Source organism: Gavia stellata, chromosome 17, assembly GCF_030936135.1.
Source record: "Gavia stellata isolate bGavSte3 chromosome 17, bGavSte3.hap2, whole genome shotgun sequence".
Classification (NCBI taxonomy): domain Eukaryota; kingdom Metazoa; phylum Chordata; class Aves; order Gaviiformes; family Gaviidae; genus Gavia; species Gavia stellata.
The window spans coordinates 550,323-566,510 of NC_082610.1; the positions used below are offsets into that span (position 1 = coordinate 550,323).

Consider the following 16,188-nt stretch of genomic DNA (forward strand, 5'->3'; position numbering starts at 1 on the left):
GCTCTGCTACACCTGTGCTATGCAAAGTATATCTGCTAGGGCACATTTGGGAAAGAGCAGGATGTCACTGCAGTACTCCGAGACTGCTTCTCCCTGGGACACCATTTACAGGGAGGAAAGGCACTTGTGTAAGGTTAAAAAGAGGAAGAAAAAAATAAAAAAAAGCAGGTGAAAAGAGTGGTGGGGATACAATGTGTTCAAACACTAGTGAAGGTGTGAAGTTTACAGAAAAACCCTCAGGTGACATCGGCAAAAGAATTAGAACTCTTTTTTTTTATTAAATAATTAACTCTACACTGATTCAAAACTCTTCCAGCAGCTTGAGCTGGTGTTCCTGAACAGGAATGGGGGGCAGGCCCCCCCATAACAGCATTTGTCCCCTGATTAGCAGAGATTTCATCTGAAGAATAAACACTACAAGTCTGCAGCAGCTGAAAGACCATGACTAAGAGTATCTGAGGAGGAGCTGTGAAAGGAGTTGGTAGATGCTCAGTCTGGTGGGGTGAGCTGGAAAACTCAATCCAGGCTGAAGTGATTCTGTCCTGCCTCAGGGCCTGACCTTCATGGCATTTTCAACTCCTGCTCCTTGAAAACCAGTCCCTCCGAGGGTCTTCCCTTCCTTTGTGGGTGAGGGCCTCTCTGCTCTGTTTCCAGGCTGGCTGGATTAAGCCACGAGCATCCCTTCCTCCCCAGCGTGCCAGTCCTGTTGTGGATTTGCTGCTGCAGAGACAGATGGCCTCTTCCACGGCTCCCTGCCATGATCTCTTTCTCGGCCCGTGCTGGGCATTGACAACATCTCCTTTTCTAGGTGAACATTGCTCTCCAGCAGCAGGGAGCCAGCTGTCCTATTTGTCTTTTGCATCCAGCTAAAAACAGAAAGACCACACAGTGTTTGCTAGGGTGTTTCAAACCTTCCAGCCCCTGTTAGCTCGGCCAGCAATGCTTCCTAGCACCAAAATTTCAGAGCAAGGAGGAGTTTGTTTTTCATGCTTTAGCACATTTGCATCAGCTTTATCAATCAGTGATTCAAAGCAGCACAAGCATTAAACCAAGGGCTGGCTGATCTCATACAAATGCAAAATGGCTTGTAGTGAAAAATCAAAAACCTGATCAAAGGACTAATAATTCCTATTCATTCCTACCCCATAATCTGATGAAAGTATGAACAACCTGAATGTTAAAACTGGAATCTTGAAGCCAGATTTTCTCGTGGGTCAGAAGTCATTTATGGACAGTGTATCTGTTAAAAATGCAACTGGCTTCTTACTACGGTGAGTTGGCAGAGCCCTGCTGCAGACAATGGAGCTGTGCCCATTTACACAAGCAGAAGAGTTGGCTTAGATTAAAAAGAAAAAAAGTTTAAAGTGTTTGATGCCAAACGTGAAAAAAATCTTCCCAGCAGGTCTAAAGTAATGTAATAATTAACATTAGCACTAAACTCAAAGTAATTAAGAACTTGCTCTCCTACAATTTCTCACTTCTGAAGATCTTGGAAGGTTACAGGTGTAAGAAGAATGGCACAGGGAAATAAATGATCAGTGGGGGAAAAGAGTCAAGTCTTTAGTTAACAATTCAATGCTGTCAGGTGGAGCAAGTACCCGCACTCCTGCCTGCTGCGTGCTGTTTGTCACGTGTCTGGCCACTGCAGCACTTTCTTTGGTCTCAGACTTGGCACAATTAGCGCCTCCCTTCATTACTACTATTACTTACTGCTCACAATGACCAGAAAAAACGCTAGAAATGAAACCAAAGCAATTAAGTGTATGTACAGAAAGAGGAAAGCTCCACTAAGGTGATGCTTGGTTTAGTTCAGCAATTACTCATGTTAATGTGCCATTAACAGCATCACGGGCTCAGGGAAAAAGCAGCATAAAAACTAACACCTGCACAGCAGCTTCAGCACCCAAAGGTGTGCCCTGCTGTGTGTCTGCATGCTCAGTGGAGTCTTCCAGTCTCCTCACACACATCTGAGGGAAGCATTGCCTGAAGAAGAGAATGCCAGTGTTTTGTGTTGCTTAAGTGCAAAGGTGAGTCCTCTGTGGACTTAGAAGATTGTACTGGATTAATTTGATAGAGATGAGGGGGGATTTTCTGGCTGGCCACTTCCAGCTCCAGGAAACTGTACCTTCATCTATAGGGCTTTTTCAGCATGTTCAGGAACAAATCAGAAAAACAGATGAAATCAACAGAAAGCTTTTCAGTAATTGAGTAGGTCACTGCTTGAAGAAGCCCTAAAGTGCTCTTATTCAACCCAAAGCCTGACCTTTTCCATATTCTTCCTATTTCATCTGAGGTTGGCAGATCTGCATCCTCCCCTTCTGTACCACTGAAACATTCAGCAACACAGCACTCTGCTCTGTGGCACCTTCACTGTGAAATAGTGAGGTTTGATTTGTTTTTTTTTAACCTTTTTGCAGTTTTCTGTGGTCCTTTTCTCTGAATGTGGACTGCAGGCATGGCAATGTCTGTGGTGCAAGTCTAACCCCAGCAAGCACAAACCTGCTCCCCTCGGAATAACTCCAGCACAAGGAACGAAGAGGCTGAGGGAGGGAGATGGGGCTCTGAGCCCCTTCCCACCTTTTCTTTTTCCTTCTGAATTAGTGTTTGCATCTCTTCATTCCAGTCCAGCAGCTCCACCAGCTTCTTGACCCCACTGACCACGTCCCCCAGCTGGGCTACGTCATTGTAGCGTCGCTGCCAGGCGAAGGGTCCTACGAGATCTCGGTTGATGAGGACTCGGGGAATGGAGCTGCGAACAGCTCCTGCCAGGCTGGCAAAGGGCTCCACCTAAACGAAGGCAACCCGAAGGAGCAGAGAGAGAAGATGGTCACCCTGCTGAGGGCTATTGCAGGCATGAATTCACTGCACTACGTTTGTAACCGCTGTGTTTAACAGTTCTCCCACTGCGGGCTAAGCTACCCCAGCTTTGAACACATTATGGATGTCACCGGTTATCCGGTGGCCTTTCCTCGGGTAGCCGCGAAACTCATCTCTTGCTCTCCAGGTGCTCACCTTTACCAGGAGCACACAAGGTTTTCAGTGGGTCTCTCGAAGTGCATGCACTGTATTCCTTACCCTGCCACCTCAAATTTTACCTTGATAACCCAGTTTCTTGCCTTCTCCTCTAAACCCTCTCTCTCCTCCAGAGTCCCCTCGGGCCCTGTTTTCCATGTGCCTTTTTCCCCTTATGAGCTGGGGTTTCCCTTAGTCCCAGACCTCCAGGGACGTTCCTATGACGAAAAGCAGGTCTGCCATGGGGAAGTCCGTCACGTGCAGGAAGAAGCGCTGCGGGAGCTCCTCGCCAAAGAACACAATGTCAGGTTTGACGACTCCAGTGCAGACGGGACAGTGAGGGACCTTGTCTGCCATAACGTCCCCCTGAAGCAAGAGCACCCAACACCACTCGTTAAGGGGCTGCACATACCTGCACAAGTAGGGTCAGAACCACAACACATCCTCGCAGCAACATCCAGCCCCAAGTCCGATCCCCTCCAATAAAACCTCTTGGCCCTGAAGGCAAAATAACTGGCCTGCAACAGGTTGTCCTCCTTGCATTAATTTATGTGTCGATGCCCAGCTGCGACCACTCACCCTGAAGTCCTCTCCTGGGAACTTCCTTCGACAGACAGTACAAGTGGCAGTGGCAAAGGTGCCGTGGGCTTCCACCAGTCTATCGGGAGGGATCCCAGCAACTGGAACACAGCGTGTGGGAGAGGACCAGCTCAGGGTGAGGTGACTGAACCAGAAACTTCACATTCACTGGGCATTTCCCCAGTCCTGCCTCCTATTCTGCTTCTCACCCTCATCTCTTCCCCGTGCTCTGCTGCTGAAAGATGGGGAAGAGAAAACTCACCTCTCTCCAGCCCGTCAATATTCTGTGTGTAGAGGCGCAGGAGGAGCCCTTTGTCATGCAGGAGTCTCAGGAAATAGTGGGCGTAGTTGGGTCTGTAGTTGCCAGGGTAGAGCTCCTTGGCCAAAGTGAAAAAGGGCTTGGGGTTGGCAAAGAAATACATCAGTTCGAAGATGGCTTCTGGGTAAGGGATGTTGTACTGCTCAAGGTTACTGTAGAGGCCACTCCCCGGGGACCTGCAAAGAGAGGAGAGCGGGGCTGGTAGTCAGAGTGCAGGAAGAGATGCCACCCACCACAGAACCAGACCAAGACACGACAGAGAAGCCAGGTCCTTGGGTTCTTTCTGGCTGCTTTGTGCTGTCCGTTGTGTGTCAAGAGAGCAGCTGAAACTACCTCTGCACAGAAGAACCTGCCTCACGTCTCTGCTCTGCTGCCACCCCACCTTCTCCCGCCTGCAGAGGTGTGCCCGCAGTCCCAGGGAGGGAAGGGCCACGCTGGTACGCTGCGAGGACCATGCTCTCTTCTAGCTGGAGTGTCTCGAGTCTGCGCCATGGCCACGTTGGCTTTTCTCTGGTGGCCAAGGTGGTGCTCTGAGTGCAGCCACAGAATCAAGCAACAGCCATGACTTAGCCATCCTGAAGACCTGGGCCAAGGAACGGTCCAAGGTCTGACTAGTGGTGCCTGCCTGCCTTTGGCTGGAGAAGGAGGATCAGCAGGCACGGAAACTCCTGTGCCTAGTCTAGCCTGGCACAGGTAAACCAAATGGAGGGGTGAGAGGAGTAGCAGGCACCAGCATGATCTGAGCTGAAGGCCTTGGCCCTCCCAACACTGAAAAAGGACAAATGGAACAATGGAGGCATTACCTAAAATCTGGGATGCCGCTGGGGGTGCTAATCCCAGCGCCAGCCATCACCACCACTCGACGACACTCCTTCTTCCGAATTAGCTCTGCCACATCCTGCAGGGTGAGCTGCTGCTTCCCACCATCATCTCCCCATCTGCCCATTCCTAAAATGGCTCCGGCAGCAGCAGACAACGAGAAGGGCCTGGTCCCTTGGATCCTGCTCGGAACAGAGAGGAAAGCACAGCAGGTCGCGTACTGACAGCAACTTCAGTTGAAAACTGCTCAGGGGGAGAAAACCACCCCAAGAATTTTGCAGAAAGCTCTTCAATTGGCGGGACTGCATGCTAGTACTTAATAAGGAGAAAGCTTAACCATTAGTCCAATCCATACCCCAGGAGTAGATACCTTCCATTGCACTCGTTATGCAGGTCTAAAAATACCAAATCACTGGTACCCCTACGAGAGGGTGGGTTTTTTTGGACAGGGGTGGACACAGGGCTGTGGGTACAGTAGCACAGGGACTCACAAGTCTCATAGTTGATTTACACTGCTCTTGGGATAAGGAAGACTCTTTTCTATGTCCTGAGTTTCAAAATGTTTCTAACAAGGTGATGCAGTCACCCTGGGACAACGCTGCCCAGGTTATCACAGACATTTTCATTTCTCTATTTCCCCCAGGGGCTCTGCCTTGAGAGAGCTCCACATGTAAAGGGAATCCAGGTCAGCACTATGTACAGATGGGGCTGAGAACAGTCATTGTCATCTCAAGGAACAGCTGCTCCCCAGACAATTAGTATTTGCTGGTGCAGGACATTATGAGCAGTCCGAAGAAGGCATGGGAATGCGAAGAGCCAAGAGAGAGCTGCTGGATCTTGGCAATCCGCAAATAGCAATTACTGAGCTGTAGGTGTCGACTGTGGCCTCGGTATGGTCGACACTGTCTTCGCAAGGACACGGCTCTGCCTTGTCAGACCAGGTTCCCGGGGAGCTAAATTCACAATCTGGCAAACACCGATATTCCTCCGGTAAATCTCTCTACTCTTCACGCTCCCAGGCCAGCTCTGGCTTACGGAGATGGCGACCCATCTGCCTACGTAGACGGGAGAGGTGATGTCCTCCATCCCGTGCTTTCATCGTAACAGTACCGGTGCCCTCCCTTTGGCATCCCGGTGCGGAGGCCTGGTGGGCGTCAGGCACCAGCACCGGCTGTGGGGCGCGGGAAGCCAGACGGCCCTACCTCCGTGCTCCGGGGCCGGCCGCCGCCTTGCTGTCTCCAGCGCAAAGGGAGAGCCGGGCCAGGCGCCCCGGGCCACCGCTGCTGCTGCTGCCATCCCTGGGGCCGCGCTCCCACAGGCTCCTCCATGCTGCAAGAGAGCGCGGAGCCGGTGAACGGGCGTCGAGGGAGACGGCGGTGCCTCCCCTCAGGGCCCGCTGCCGCCCCTCAGCCTCCCCTCGGGGCCCGCTGCCGCCCCTCAGGGCCCTTCCCCGCTCCCGCCCCTCAGCCTCCCCTCGGGGCCCCCTCCCGCCCCTCCTGGGCCCGCCGGGCCTCACCCGCCGCCAGGAGCCCGCCGCCGCGCCGCGCCCCCCGCTCCATGGCCGGGGCAGCGGGCGCGCTCCCCGCCGGGCACCCGCCGCGGCGTTACCGCAATGTCCCGAGTAGGCGCGCCCGCCGTGGCGGCCGCCTCTCTGGCAGCGACCCGGCCTCGCCCCCCCGCTCCGTTTTGGGTCGTTTCGGGGGTTTTTGGGGTGAGTGTTCGGGGCGGGAGGGGGAAGGCGGGGGGCAAGGCGTTGCCATGGCTACGGCGGGGCGGGGGGGATCGCCGCGGGGCCTTACGGTACCCAGCGTGCGCCGCGCGGCGCCGGAAGTGAGTGTGCATTTCCGGCGGCCGCGAGCGCGGGGGCGGCCGGGTGTCGGCGTCGCTGCCTCCTCTCTCCTCCTTCCCTCCGGCTGCCGCCATGAAGGACGTGCCGGGCTTCCTGCAGCAGAGCCAGAGCTCGGGGCCGGGGCAGGCCGCCGTGTGGCACCGCCTGGAGGAGCTCTACAACAAGAAGTGAGTGGGGGGGCGCCGCTGCTGTGGTAGCACCTGCCCCGGGGAGGGGGCCGCTGCCCTCGGCGGGGCCGGCCCGGCCGGCCTGGGGCGTTGCGGTGGGGCTGTGCCCCTGCGCGCACCTCGGCGGGGCCGAGCCTACGCTGTCCTGGCTTGTCCCACAGAGAGTGGGGCTCTGCGGCCCTCTCCCGGGGCGCCGAGCTCACGGTACGAAGTGTCGGGGTGGGAGCGGGCTGCTCCCTGTGCCCTTTTTGTAACCTAGTAATCGTTTAACGGGCACGTATGTAGCTGTGGAAAATCAGGGAGATGATTGCCATGTTGTTTTCCTTGGGATTACTTTATGTTAGTGCCCTGAGAGGGGTCTCTGCCACCGGTTTTCGTTTCTTGATTTGTCTCTGTCGTTAGTCACAGCAGCCGCAGAGGCAGAGGGGTTCAATAGACTTTGAGTGTGAAATACGGGATATGGCACGAGTTGAGGAACTGGTGTAAAGCGTGAACTCACTGAATGACTTTCTTGTTTCTTAAGACTCTGGCACCAGCTGACTCTGCAAGTTTTGGACTTTGTTCAGGACCCTTGCTTTGCCCAAGGAGATGGACTCATCAAGGTGAAGTGCAGATTGTTCCAAAGGGGTTTATCGTTCCTTAGCAAAGATGAGTGATGGTATTTTTGTACTAGTGAAAAATAAGCAGCCTGTGACTTGTCTCTGGATAATTGTTAAACTAGGTGAATTAATCCTTCTGGGGTTTATGCACTAGTTGTGAGTGTACAGGATTTGGTTGGTGTATGAAAATTCTGCTAAAATTAGATGTGTCAATTTTAGAAGCTTCAAAATGATTCTTTAATTTCATTCACTTAAGATTTTTGGGGGGAGGGGTGCAGGAGGAGCCTGTTTCTTTCCCTTTTGTAACAAGGGGTTTACAACTGCAAGTGTAGGAGAGATTGTCAGGTGTTCACAAACCCTTCAAAGTATTCACTAGGTTATTTCACCCGCTGTGTGGGAACTCCTTCCGTTTATGAAGATAATGCCATACTCAGTCCAGGGTCACGTATTCTCTGTACGCTACAAGTAATCACGTACTTTACTCTCCTTTGAGTTTTTATGTTATAATTCAGTTTTCTAGGAGATAGTTATTTCCACGACAAAGAGCCGCGGGTTTCTAGAGACAGTCTCTTTTCCGAACGTGTGCAAAGAGAAATTTGAAAGCGTTAAGCCTGTGCTTATTGTACAGTGATAACTGAAAACATGTACCAGGCCAGCCCATAGCACGGAGGCATTGTGTTGCAGTACCTGCTAGCTTGTGAGTTTCTTGAATCACTCCTTGCAGTTGGAAGGAGGCTGCAGAGGTAGAATTATCTAAAATGAGCAATTTTTTGGCTCCTGGGTTCTGTACCGTGTAGTTGGATGCCCACTACTTTGTTGGAAAAATGAATTGGGGTACAGTGAAAAGCGAGTGTCATAGCTGAAATGAAATATCCTTTTGCCCTGACTGTTGGTATCTTTGTGCCTACAGCTGTATGAGAACTTCATCAGTGAGTTTGAACACAGGTGAGTTTGTTTGCCTGGAAGTTTTTAGGTAACCTACTGTTGACTGAGACTGTTCTGACAATGAGTTTTTTTGTTCTAGGGTGAACCCCTTGTCTCTGGTAGAGATCATTCTTCATGTAGTCAGACAGATGACAGGTGAGTGTCCTTACCTGTTGCTTACAGTATTTTTAACAGCTGATGACTATGAAATTTAACTAGTTAAGAGTAACAGCTAAATCTTCAATGTTAAGCTGTTGTCTTTCTGGTGTATTGAAAAAGGAAAGCGCTAACTGAAAGAGCTTAAATAATTACTGCTACATACAGCAGCAAGTCTGCTGCTTTGCTAGAGAAATGGCTGGTGAGCAGAAAGCCCGGCCTACGATAGTAGCACCTTTTGAAGGTTGAGCGGTGCACTACAGAAAAAATATATTCCAGTCTTCATGAATCCAGTGAAAGAATTTATTTCTAGGTTGACATTTAGTTCCATGGGAGTTCCTGATATTGCTGCTGCTTTCTTTTTCTCTCTACTTCAGATCCCAATGTGGCCCTTACTTTTCTGGAAAAGACTCGAGAAAAGGTATTTTTGAAATTGCTTTTTCTGGTAGTCTACCTGCAGTAATCATTTTGCGTATGAGCGTATATGGTATAGCTGAAGAGGCAGATATGTGTAAGTTGAAGCTTATGCTGGAGAATACCTACTCCTTTTCTCAGTGAACAACTCTGCATTTTACTGCAGGAACATGTTAACAAATGAAACGCAACCAACACAGCCTAGGTTTCAAGAGCCTACCTGGCTGCGTGCTCTCTAAACATGTATCTTTGTGTAACTGCAGGTAAAAAGCAGTGATGAAGCTGTCATTTTGTGCAAAACAGCCATCGGGGCGCTCAAGCTGAACATTGGAGACCTGCAGGTCACCAAGGTGAGGGGGTGACTTGAGTAGTTCAAGCCTTCGGGTGTTTTGGAGCACTGTGACGCATTTCAGCAGTTACTACAGCATGGACGTGCCTGTGTCTGCACTTCAGTTTTGAATGAGAAGATGATAAATTTGCAGTTCCTGGGACTTCCAGGAAGATCTGCGGTTCTGCTTTATATCTTGTAGGCCATAAAAATGCATGTGTAGTACTTACAGCCAAATCTCCGAAGTTTCGATAATACTCCGATGCACGTAGCCTTTGAGGTGCTGTTGCTTGTGGGTGGCCTGCAGCTGATCACTGCAACTGTTGGTGTGCACAGCTCAGAAGAGAGGGAAGAAATAACTTGGTATATTCCAGTTCACAGCTTAGAGGGTCTCATGAATTCAACAGTGTGTATGCTGCTTGTTGTCGAGCTGCTAACAATGACTGAATTAGTCTATCATTTCCTGTGCTAAGAATGTTGGGTTTTTTTCATCTCTTGGCTTTTTTTAGAACCATCTCTTAAAGCTAAGATGAGTTTTTTCATGCAATGCAGCTTTATGTCTCTTAGACCAAGTACAAAGTTTGATGGGTTTGGTGCGTATAAATATATATAAAGTGTGTATATATAAAGTGTGTATATATAAGTATAGCTGCAGGGTTGGGTTTTTTTTGTTTTTTACTTAAGTACTACATAAAGGGAGAATGCCGTTGCTTTATTTCTAACACTGTGGTAGAAGGCTGGGAGCATGGGTGTGTGTGAGGTGTACCTTTGCCTGTAACAAACAGGTTTTCACCCTTCTCTAGGAGACCATTGAGGAGGTTGAGGAGATGCTGAACAATCTCCCTGGGGTGACTTCAGTTCACAGCCGCTTCTATGATCTCTCCAGCAAGTACTACCAGACGATTGGGAACCATGCCTCTTACTATAAGGATGCTCTGCGGTTTCTGGGATGCATTGATGTTAAAGATCTGCCGGGTAACTCTTCCTTTGCCAAGCATAGGAAGTCCCAGTTTTCATTCTCTGTTTCATCACTTCAATCTAAATAAATGCCCTGGCAGAGAACAGGTTTTCTCAACATTATTTTGAATCTGCCATAGTTGGGCCAGGGTCTAGGTAGAGAGAGGAGGAGCCCACAAGAGGAATGGCTGAGTAGGATTCTGCTCCTAAGCTGCGTTGAGGTGATGGGAGGGGGGAACTGCCCCCACCAGAAGACATAGTTTGTTCTAGTTTCTAAAAATCTTTGCTATAGATTCAAATAGTGGCCCTTTTGTGCTAGTGCTGTGGTTACTGCAGGCTTCTGAATTTCAGGCTTGGGAAAGGATGAGTAGGAGGGCTGAGAATAGTTTAATACAGGCACAGAGTGGAGGTTAGGGAAGGGGTTGATGGGGCTTAAACTGCTGCTTCATCCAAACTATTTTTGTTGTTTTGGTTTTTTTTTTTTAGTATCAGAGCAGCAGGAGAGAGCCTTTACCCTGGGACTGGCAGGGCTCTTGGGAGAAGGTGTTTATAACTTTGGGGAGCTGGTAAGTTGATGGGTGCTGCATTGCTTCACTTGAGTATCAGGAATTGACTTTACCCTATTAATACTGTCCTATCTGTTTTTTTGCAGCTCATGCACCCTGTTCTGGAGTCCCTGAGAAACACTGATCGGCAGTGGCTGATTGACACACTTTATGCCTTCAACAGTGGTAATGTAGAGACGTTTCAGGCTTTGAAGTCGGCGTGGGGTCAGCAGGTGAGCGAATGAGTTGCTATATTGATTAAGGCTTAGGCTCAATATTTATAGAGGATACTTGGATTCTGTGGACCTTTACCTTAAGAATTCCCGACTCTGGTGTAATATACCTCTGGTATAATTTTAATCATAGCATTGTAATGTTTCTTTCATCTTGATACATATTATTAGTTTTCTTTTGGCTTCCCTCTGTGTCTGGCTGGCTGAAGGAAGTAAAGAGAAATATCTTGTGATCCAAGGGCAAAGCAAACAAAAACGTCCTGCACAGAAGATAATCTCTGATTTAATTTCCATAATGCCATTCACTCCCACTGTTAAACTGCTGCTGATGTAAACCAGTGGTTTTTCCTTGTGTTCTAGGAAGTTTGAGGAAAACAGTGGTGTTGGATATTAACTACCCTGGCTATACCAGAAATTATTGACATGGCAGTAATTTACAGGTTGGCTTGTATGCCCGCTTGTGCAAGGCTGTGGCCTTTGATAAAAGGTTGTCTACCTTGTGAAGTGCTGCATTTAATTGTGCAGTTCTTATGATTTCTTTTATGGAACCAGTACCAGGGAGCAGGTGGGTTGTAATGGCCTCCTCCTTTGTAAATGAGGGTAGTGGCTCCCCGTGTGGCTTACTCCTGTGTGTAGCATGCTGTTCTCCCACAGGGGAAAAAAAAAATGAACTTACTTGTTCCATTTTATCCTCTTACAGCCAGATCTGGCTGCAAATGAAGCACTTCTGCTGCAGAAGATTCAATTGTTATGTCTTATGGAGGTGAGCCGAGAACTGTGATGTGTTAAATGTGGGAAATGGAAAGGGACTGCACCAACAACCTTTTGGTGGGGGTAGCACGGTTAAATATTCTGTTCTCTGCTGGCTGCCTTCATTCCCTTGTTGTACAGAAACTCGTGGGTATAAATAATTGACTGCGAATTTTGCCTCTAGGTGGTGCCAAAAGGCAAGTACTGCTAGGAAAAAAAGCCTTGTGCTGTACTACTTGTTTGCAGTTTCAAAGGCGTGCTCTTTCAGGCAGGGTATGGAGGTGGGGAAGAAGAGAGCAAGCTTTGTATCTTGAAGATGGTATCTGAAATGATAGCTCTTAAAGTATGCTCTAGCATGACAAAGATTTCTAAAACACAGTTAAAATCTTAGTTTCCTAAGGACTGAAAATCCTTTCCCTGATAGGTAACCCTAAATGTTTAAAGTTTCTTTCCTGTCATTTGAAGGCTTTGGCTCTGTTACCAAATAACACTGGTGTATGAACTTCTGTGGCCCTGGATCTTTTTCAAAAACTTCACATATTGAGTTATCTGGAACGTGATGTATGTTTATACATGCCCACATACCAATATTTGTGTATGTTAACGTGTATATATATTCCACTTCTAGTGTTTCGCTGTGAACGAGTTTTACCACCTATAGGTACTGTGTTATCTCAAGGATTTGATACGCACTGAGATGTTTCAGCACGGATTGATGTGCTTTTTTTGGATGTTATGTTGTTGCTTAGGAAATCTGCTGCTTGGAGCAGCAAGGTGTATGTAGAGGAGGGAAGGGTACAACTCCTTTCTGCTGACGTAAATGCATTTTTCTTTGAAGTATTTTGATTAAATATGAGAAATGCAGTTGCTACTGCAGACTGAAAGCTCAGCAGGGCAGTATGAGGGAAGCTGTGTGCAGTGTTGGAAAAAACTGGAACTGTGTGGGATTTATTTTTGGGTTTGTTTACTTGAATTCAGATGACTTTCACCCGACCAGCCAATCACAGACAGCTCACTTTCGAAGAGATTGCTAAGAGTGCCAAAGTCACCGTGAACGAGGTGAGTTCAGGTTTAGACAAACTTATTAATGGCTGAGTTCTGAAGCTCTACAAGTGTCTGGATAGACCTATTCATAGGTTAACTCTAAGTAGAAATGTGCTCCTCTGTTCTTGTGCTTTTGGAGAACTTTTTTCTTTTTAAGAAGGAATTAACTGCTTGGTACTCTTGTTCCTTGGTAAATAAATTTTTGAAGATTCTTAGTCATAGTCTTAAGTTGGAAGAGAACTCTGTAGGTCATCTGTTCCCACCTGCTCTTGAAAGCAGGCCTTTGGATTCGATTATTCAGGGCCTTGCCAAGCTGTCTTGAGTATTTCCAGCAAGGGGAAATGTCACTGATGTTTAATTTTTCTCACGGTGAAGAATTCTCTTCTGTTATCCAGATGGAATCCCTGCTGAAGCAAATCCTGCCTGTGGTGTCTTGTCCTTTCACTGTGCATCCTTATGAAAATAGTACCTCTTACCTTCTGTGTTACTGCCTTTTGGGTACGGGAAGACTGTGATGAGGTATCCCCAAGCTGCCTCTTATCTGGGCTGAACAAATAAAATTTCTTCATAATGTCAAGTTGTCAGCCTCCTAATCTTGGTGGCCTTTTGCTAGACTCTCTTCAGTTTTGCAGTGCCCCCCTTAAACTGAAAGGGGATGATGCAAAACTGGACACGGTGCTGCAGGTACGCTCCAACAAGTGCTGAGTGGAATAATCGCATGCCTTGATCTGCTGGCTGTGTTCTTTCTGATGCAGACCAGGACGCAGTTCCCCTTTGTTGCTGCAGGGGCATGCCCCTGGCTCTTGCACAGTTTGCTGTCCCCCCCAGACTCTGCTCCTTTCCATCAGAGTATACTCCGCTGAGTATATTCAGAGTATACCACAGCCAGTCAGACGTCTATCTGTGCTGTTGCTCGGATCGTTTGGTCTCAGGTGCAGGAGTCCATGCTTATCTTCACTGTGCTTCATGTTACCCAATCTATCGAGCTCTCTTTTCATGGTAGCTCTTATTTCCAGCACATCTTCCTCTCCCTACCAGTTTGCTGTCATCTGTGAAATTGTCATCCAGCTAGCTTAAAGATAATTAAATAGTATCAGACCTAGTATCAACCCACTAAGGAGTGCTACTTGTGAGCAGCTGCCTGTTCAACTTCAAGCCTCTAACCACCATCGTTTGAGCTTGGTAGTTTAGCAGATTTTTCCACTCATCTTGCGGTTGTTCTGCAGCTTATTAGCTTGTCAACAAGGATGTGGTAAAAGGCCTTGTTGAGCCCTTTGCTAAAAGAAGGGTAAGGGGCATCTACAGCACTTTGACCACTGAGCCAGGTATTTAATTTAAAAAGGCAATCATATTGGTCAAGCACATCTTACCTGTGGTAAATCCATGTTGACTTTTTCCAATAACCTTGTTCTTTCTGCCATTTCGGAGAAAAGAAAATAAAGTAAATCTGCTCTTAGGGAAAAGAAATCTTTCCTATATATTTAGATGTCGAGTGTCAAGGCAGTATGGTAAACTAAAAGGATGGGTATGAGAGAGGCTGCAGCTGCTCTTGATTCTGTTGTGTGTAGTAAGCAGTCTTCCAAAAGCTAGCGGTGCCATTTAAAGGTTTTATTCATCTCAGGAGAAACTGGGTGATTCTCAATTGTTTCCTTGAATTACTATTTTCTTATTTTATTTTTAGGTGGAACTGCTGGTGATGAAGGCACTCTCGGTAGGCTTGGTAAAGGGCAGTATCGATGAAGTCGATAAGAGGGTGCACATGACATGGGTACAACCACGTGTGTTGGATTTACAACAGGTAATGACCAGTACTAACTTGTTTTGTTGTGTGAGGTGACCTGGAAATTAAAGTAATAACTGTGAAGGGTCACTGAGAATTAGTCTCCTCAGTGCTTCTTGAAGATGCTCAGGGAACAAGGAAGTATATCAGCTTTTCCTCATTCCTTTTTACATTGCTGCCTTCAGCTCTTACCTTGGGTATATGGTGCATTTTGTGTTTTGCAGTAAGTACTTAGAAACCTGTCAGGAGATAGAGTAGGATATTAGTGACACTTCTCTTCCGAAAGCCACACAAACCACCATAAAACACAAATGCTACGACTGTGTTTTCCAGAAGTATGCAGACACCTATGTGGCTGCTTCAAGCCTAAATGCATGAAACAAAATCTTGGAGTTTCTGGGTTGTAGGTGGCACACTTGTCTTGGGAAGAGAGAAGTCCAGGGTGATAAAGACAAAGGTGCTGAGCTTCTCAAGTTCATTCTCCTAATGTTTTAGGAGACTGTATAGGGTGCCTTTAACTTTAAAAAAATAATCAGTACATGGAATACTAGCTGCAAACAGTTCCTTTTGTGCATTTCAATTTAACTTTAAACATTGCCATTTTGATGGTAGAAGATGTTAAGTAGCATCTTTTCTAGATGTATGGGGTTTTGAGAAGTTGTTTGGGATCTCAAGTGTTTGTCCTTAAAGGTGAATATTGGTATTTCCAGTAGTTGAGGCATTAAAGTTATCGTGGGCTTGCCTTGCAGATCAAAGGGATGAAAGACCGCCTGGAGTTCTGGTGCACAGATGTGAGGAGCATGGAGATGTTGGTGGAGCACCAAGCTCATGACATCCTAACATAGAGGACCTTGCACTACCCCGGGAGAGTAATTTCTACTGCTACTGACGCTAGCAGCACTCAGACCACTGACTCTGTACTGAATTATATTGAAGGGGGGTGGGTGGGCAGAGGGGAGAGCAGCTTTTTGACGCTTGTTCGGAGGAGTAAGTGGCCTTTTGCTGTGTAACCCTTTGGTGCTTGGAGTCAAGATTTCCCTATGCGCTAACATTAGTGGCACTGACCACGAGAGCTCCCATCCTGCTCTCGTAAAAGGAGGACGAAGGCTCCGCGGTGGTTGATTTATCAGTCTTGTTATCAAACTGTTGTGGGAGGATGTGATGCTGGTTGCATGTTATGGGAGCAGAGGCTACTTGCTGGGTAAAGGGGTAGCCGAAGCTCCGTTACGAAAACATGCTAGAGAGGTGCCTGACCATTGTATGTGGTGTTACTTAGTGGTATTGGCCTTAGGAGGGCATGACCTTCCCCGGTAACCTCTCTCCCCCTGCCCCTGCAGCAGTCCAAAGGCAGCATTACTGAAATCATCTTTCTCCTTTTGCCCTCTTTCTCCACAACCCCTCCTCATCTGCAGTAGAGGGAGTGTTTACTCCATCAAAGGGTTTTTCCAGGATTACCGTTTAGTGGATGTGTTTTTATATACTTTTGGGGGTGGTTGTCTTTTACGAACACTTTGTGCTAAAGTGAGGTGCAGCAGTATTGCTGGAATAAACTTCTCTGCCTTCCCTTTTCTGTAGTTCCGTTTGTTGTCTTCATAACTTGCAGTTGAGCCTTTGATCTGTTTAAAAATACACTTCCTTTTAAGTTTTGTGTTACAGAAACCCTCTGTCCAAGAACAATACAGATTTAAACGGTCTGTTAATCACCAGTGAGCT

The 16,188-nt window shown here is 47.7% G+C and overlaps 2 protein-coding genes across 2 annotated transcripts; one reads left to right on the forward strand and one right to left on the reverse strand.

The window, feature by feature from the left end:
* Positions 1 to 616: 616 nt before the first annotated feature.
* On the reverse strand, positions 617 to 4,955 carry SIRT3 (sirtuin 3). The gene is made up of 6 exons (XM_009807983.2): positions 4,714 to 4,955; positions 3,854 to 4,086; positions 3,592 to 3,692; positions 3,217 to 3,378; positions 2,578 to 2,787; positions 617 to 866 (listed from the first exon to the last, which is right to left on the reverse strand). Exons 1-6 carry the CDS (start codon positions 4,854 to 4,856, stop codon positions 846 to 848), a joined length of 870 nt encoding a protein of 289 aa, XP_009806285.1. The 5' UTR covers positions 4,857 to 4,955; the 3' UTR covers positions 617 to 845.
* Positions 4,956 to 6,610: 1,655 nt separating this feature from the next.
* On the forward strand, positions 6,611 to 15,876 carry PSMD13 (proteasome 26S subunit, non-ATPase 13). The gene is made up of 13 exons (XM_059825783.1): positions 6,611 to 6,745; positions 7,269 to 7,347; positions 8,255 to 8,289; positions 8,369 to 8,424; positions 8,802 to 8,845; positions 9,102 to 9,188; positions 9,970 to 10,141; positions 10,610 to 10,689; positions 10,776 to 10,901; positions 11,602 to 11,664; positions 12,630 to 12,710; positions 14,377 to 14,493; positions 15,225 to 15,876. Exons 1-13 carry the CDS (start codon positions 6,651 to 6,653, stop codon positions 15,318 to 15,320), a joined length of 1,131 nt encoding a protein of 376 aa, XP_059681766.1. The 5' UTR covers positions 6,611 to 6,650; the 3' UTR covers positions 15,321 to 15,876.
* Positions 15,877 to 16,188: the final 312 nt, after the last annotated feature.

Excerpts from the sequence above, each read along its gene's own strand:
- PSMD13 (XM_059825783.1), top strand. The coding sequence starts at position 6,651 with ATGAAGGACGTGCCGGGCTTCCTGCAGCAGAGCCAGAGCTCGGGGCCG. Across the intron at positions 7,348-8,254 it reads AAGGAGATGGACTCATCAAG|CTGTATGAGAACTTCATCAG; the intron begins GTGAAGTGCAGA and ends TTGTGCCTACAG. Across the intron at positions 8,425-8,801 it reads TGTAGTCAGACAGATGACAG|ATCCCAATGTGGCCCTTACT; the intron begins GTGAGTGTCCTT and ends TCTCTACTTCAG.
- SIRT3 (XM_009807983.2), bottom strand. The coding sequence starts at position 4,856 with ATGGGCAGATGGGGAGATGATGGTGGGAAGCAGCAGCTCACCCTGCAG. Across the intron at positions 3,379-3,591 it reads TCCCAGGAGAGGACTTCAGG|GGGGACGTTATGGCAGACAA; the intron begins GTGAGTGGTCGC and ends CTCTTGCTTCAG. Across the intron at positions 867-2,577 it reads TTCAGAAGGAAAAAGAAAAG|CTGGATGCAAAAGACAAATA; the intron begins GTGGGAAGGGGC and ends TTCTGTTTTTAG.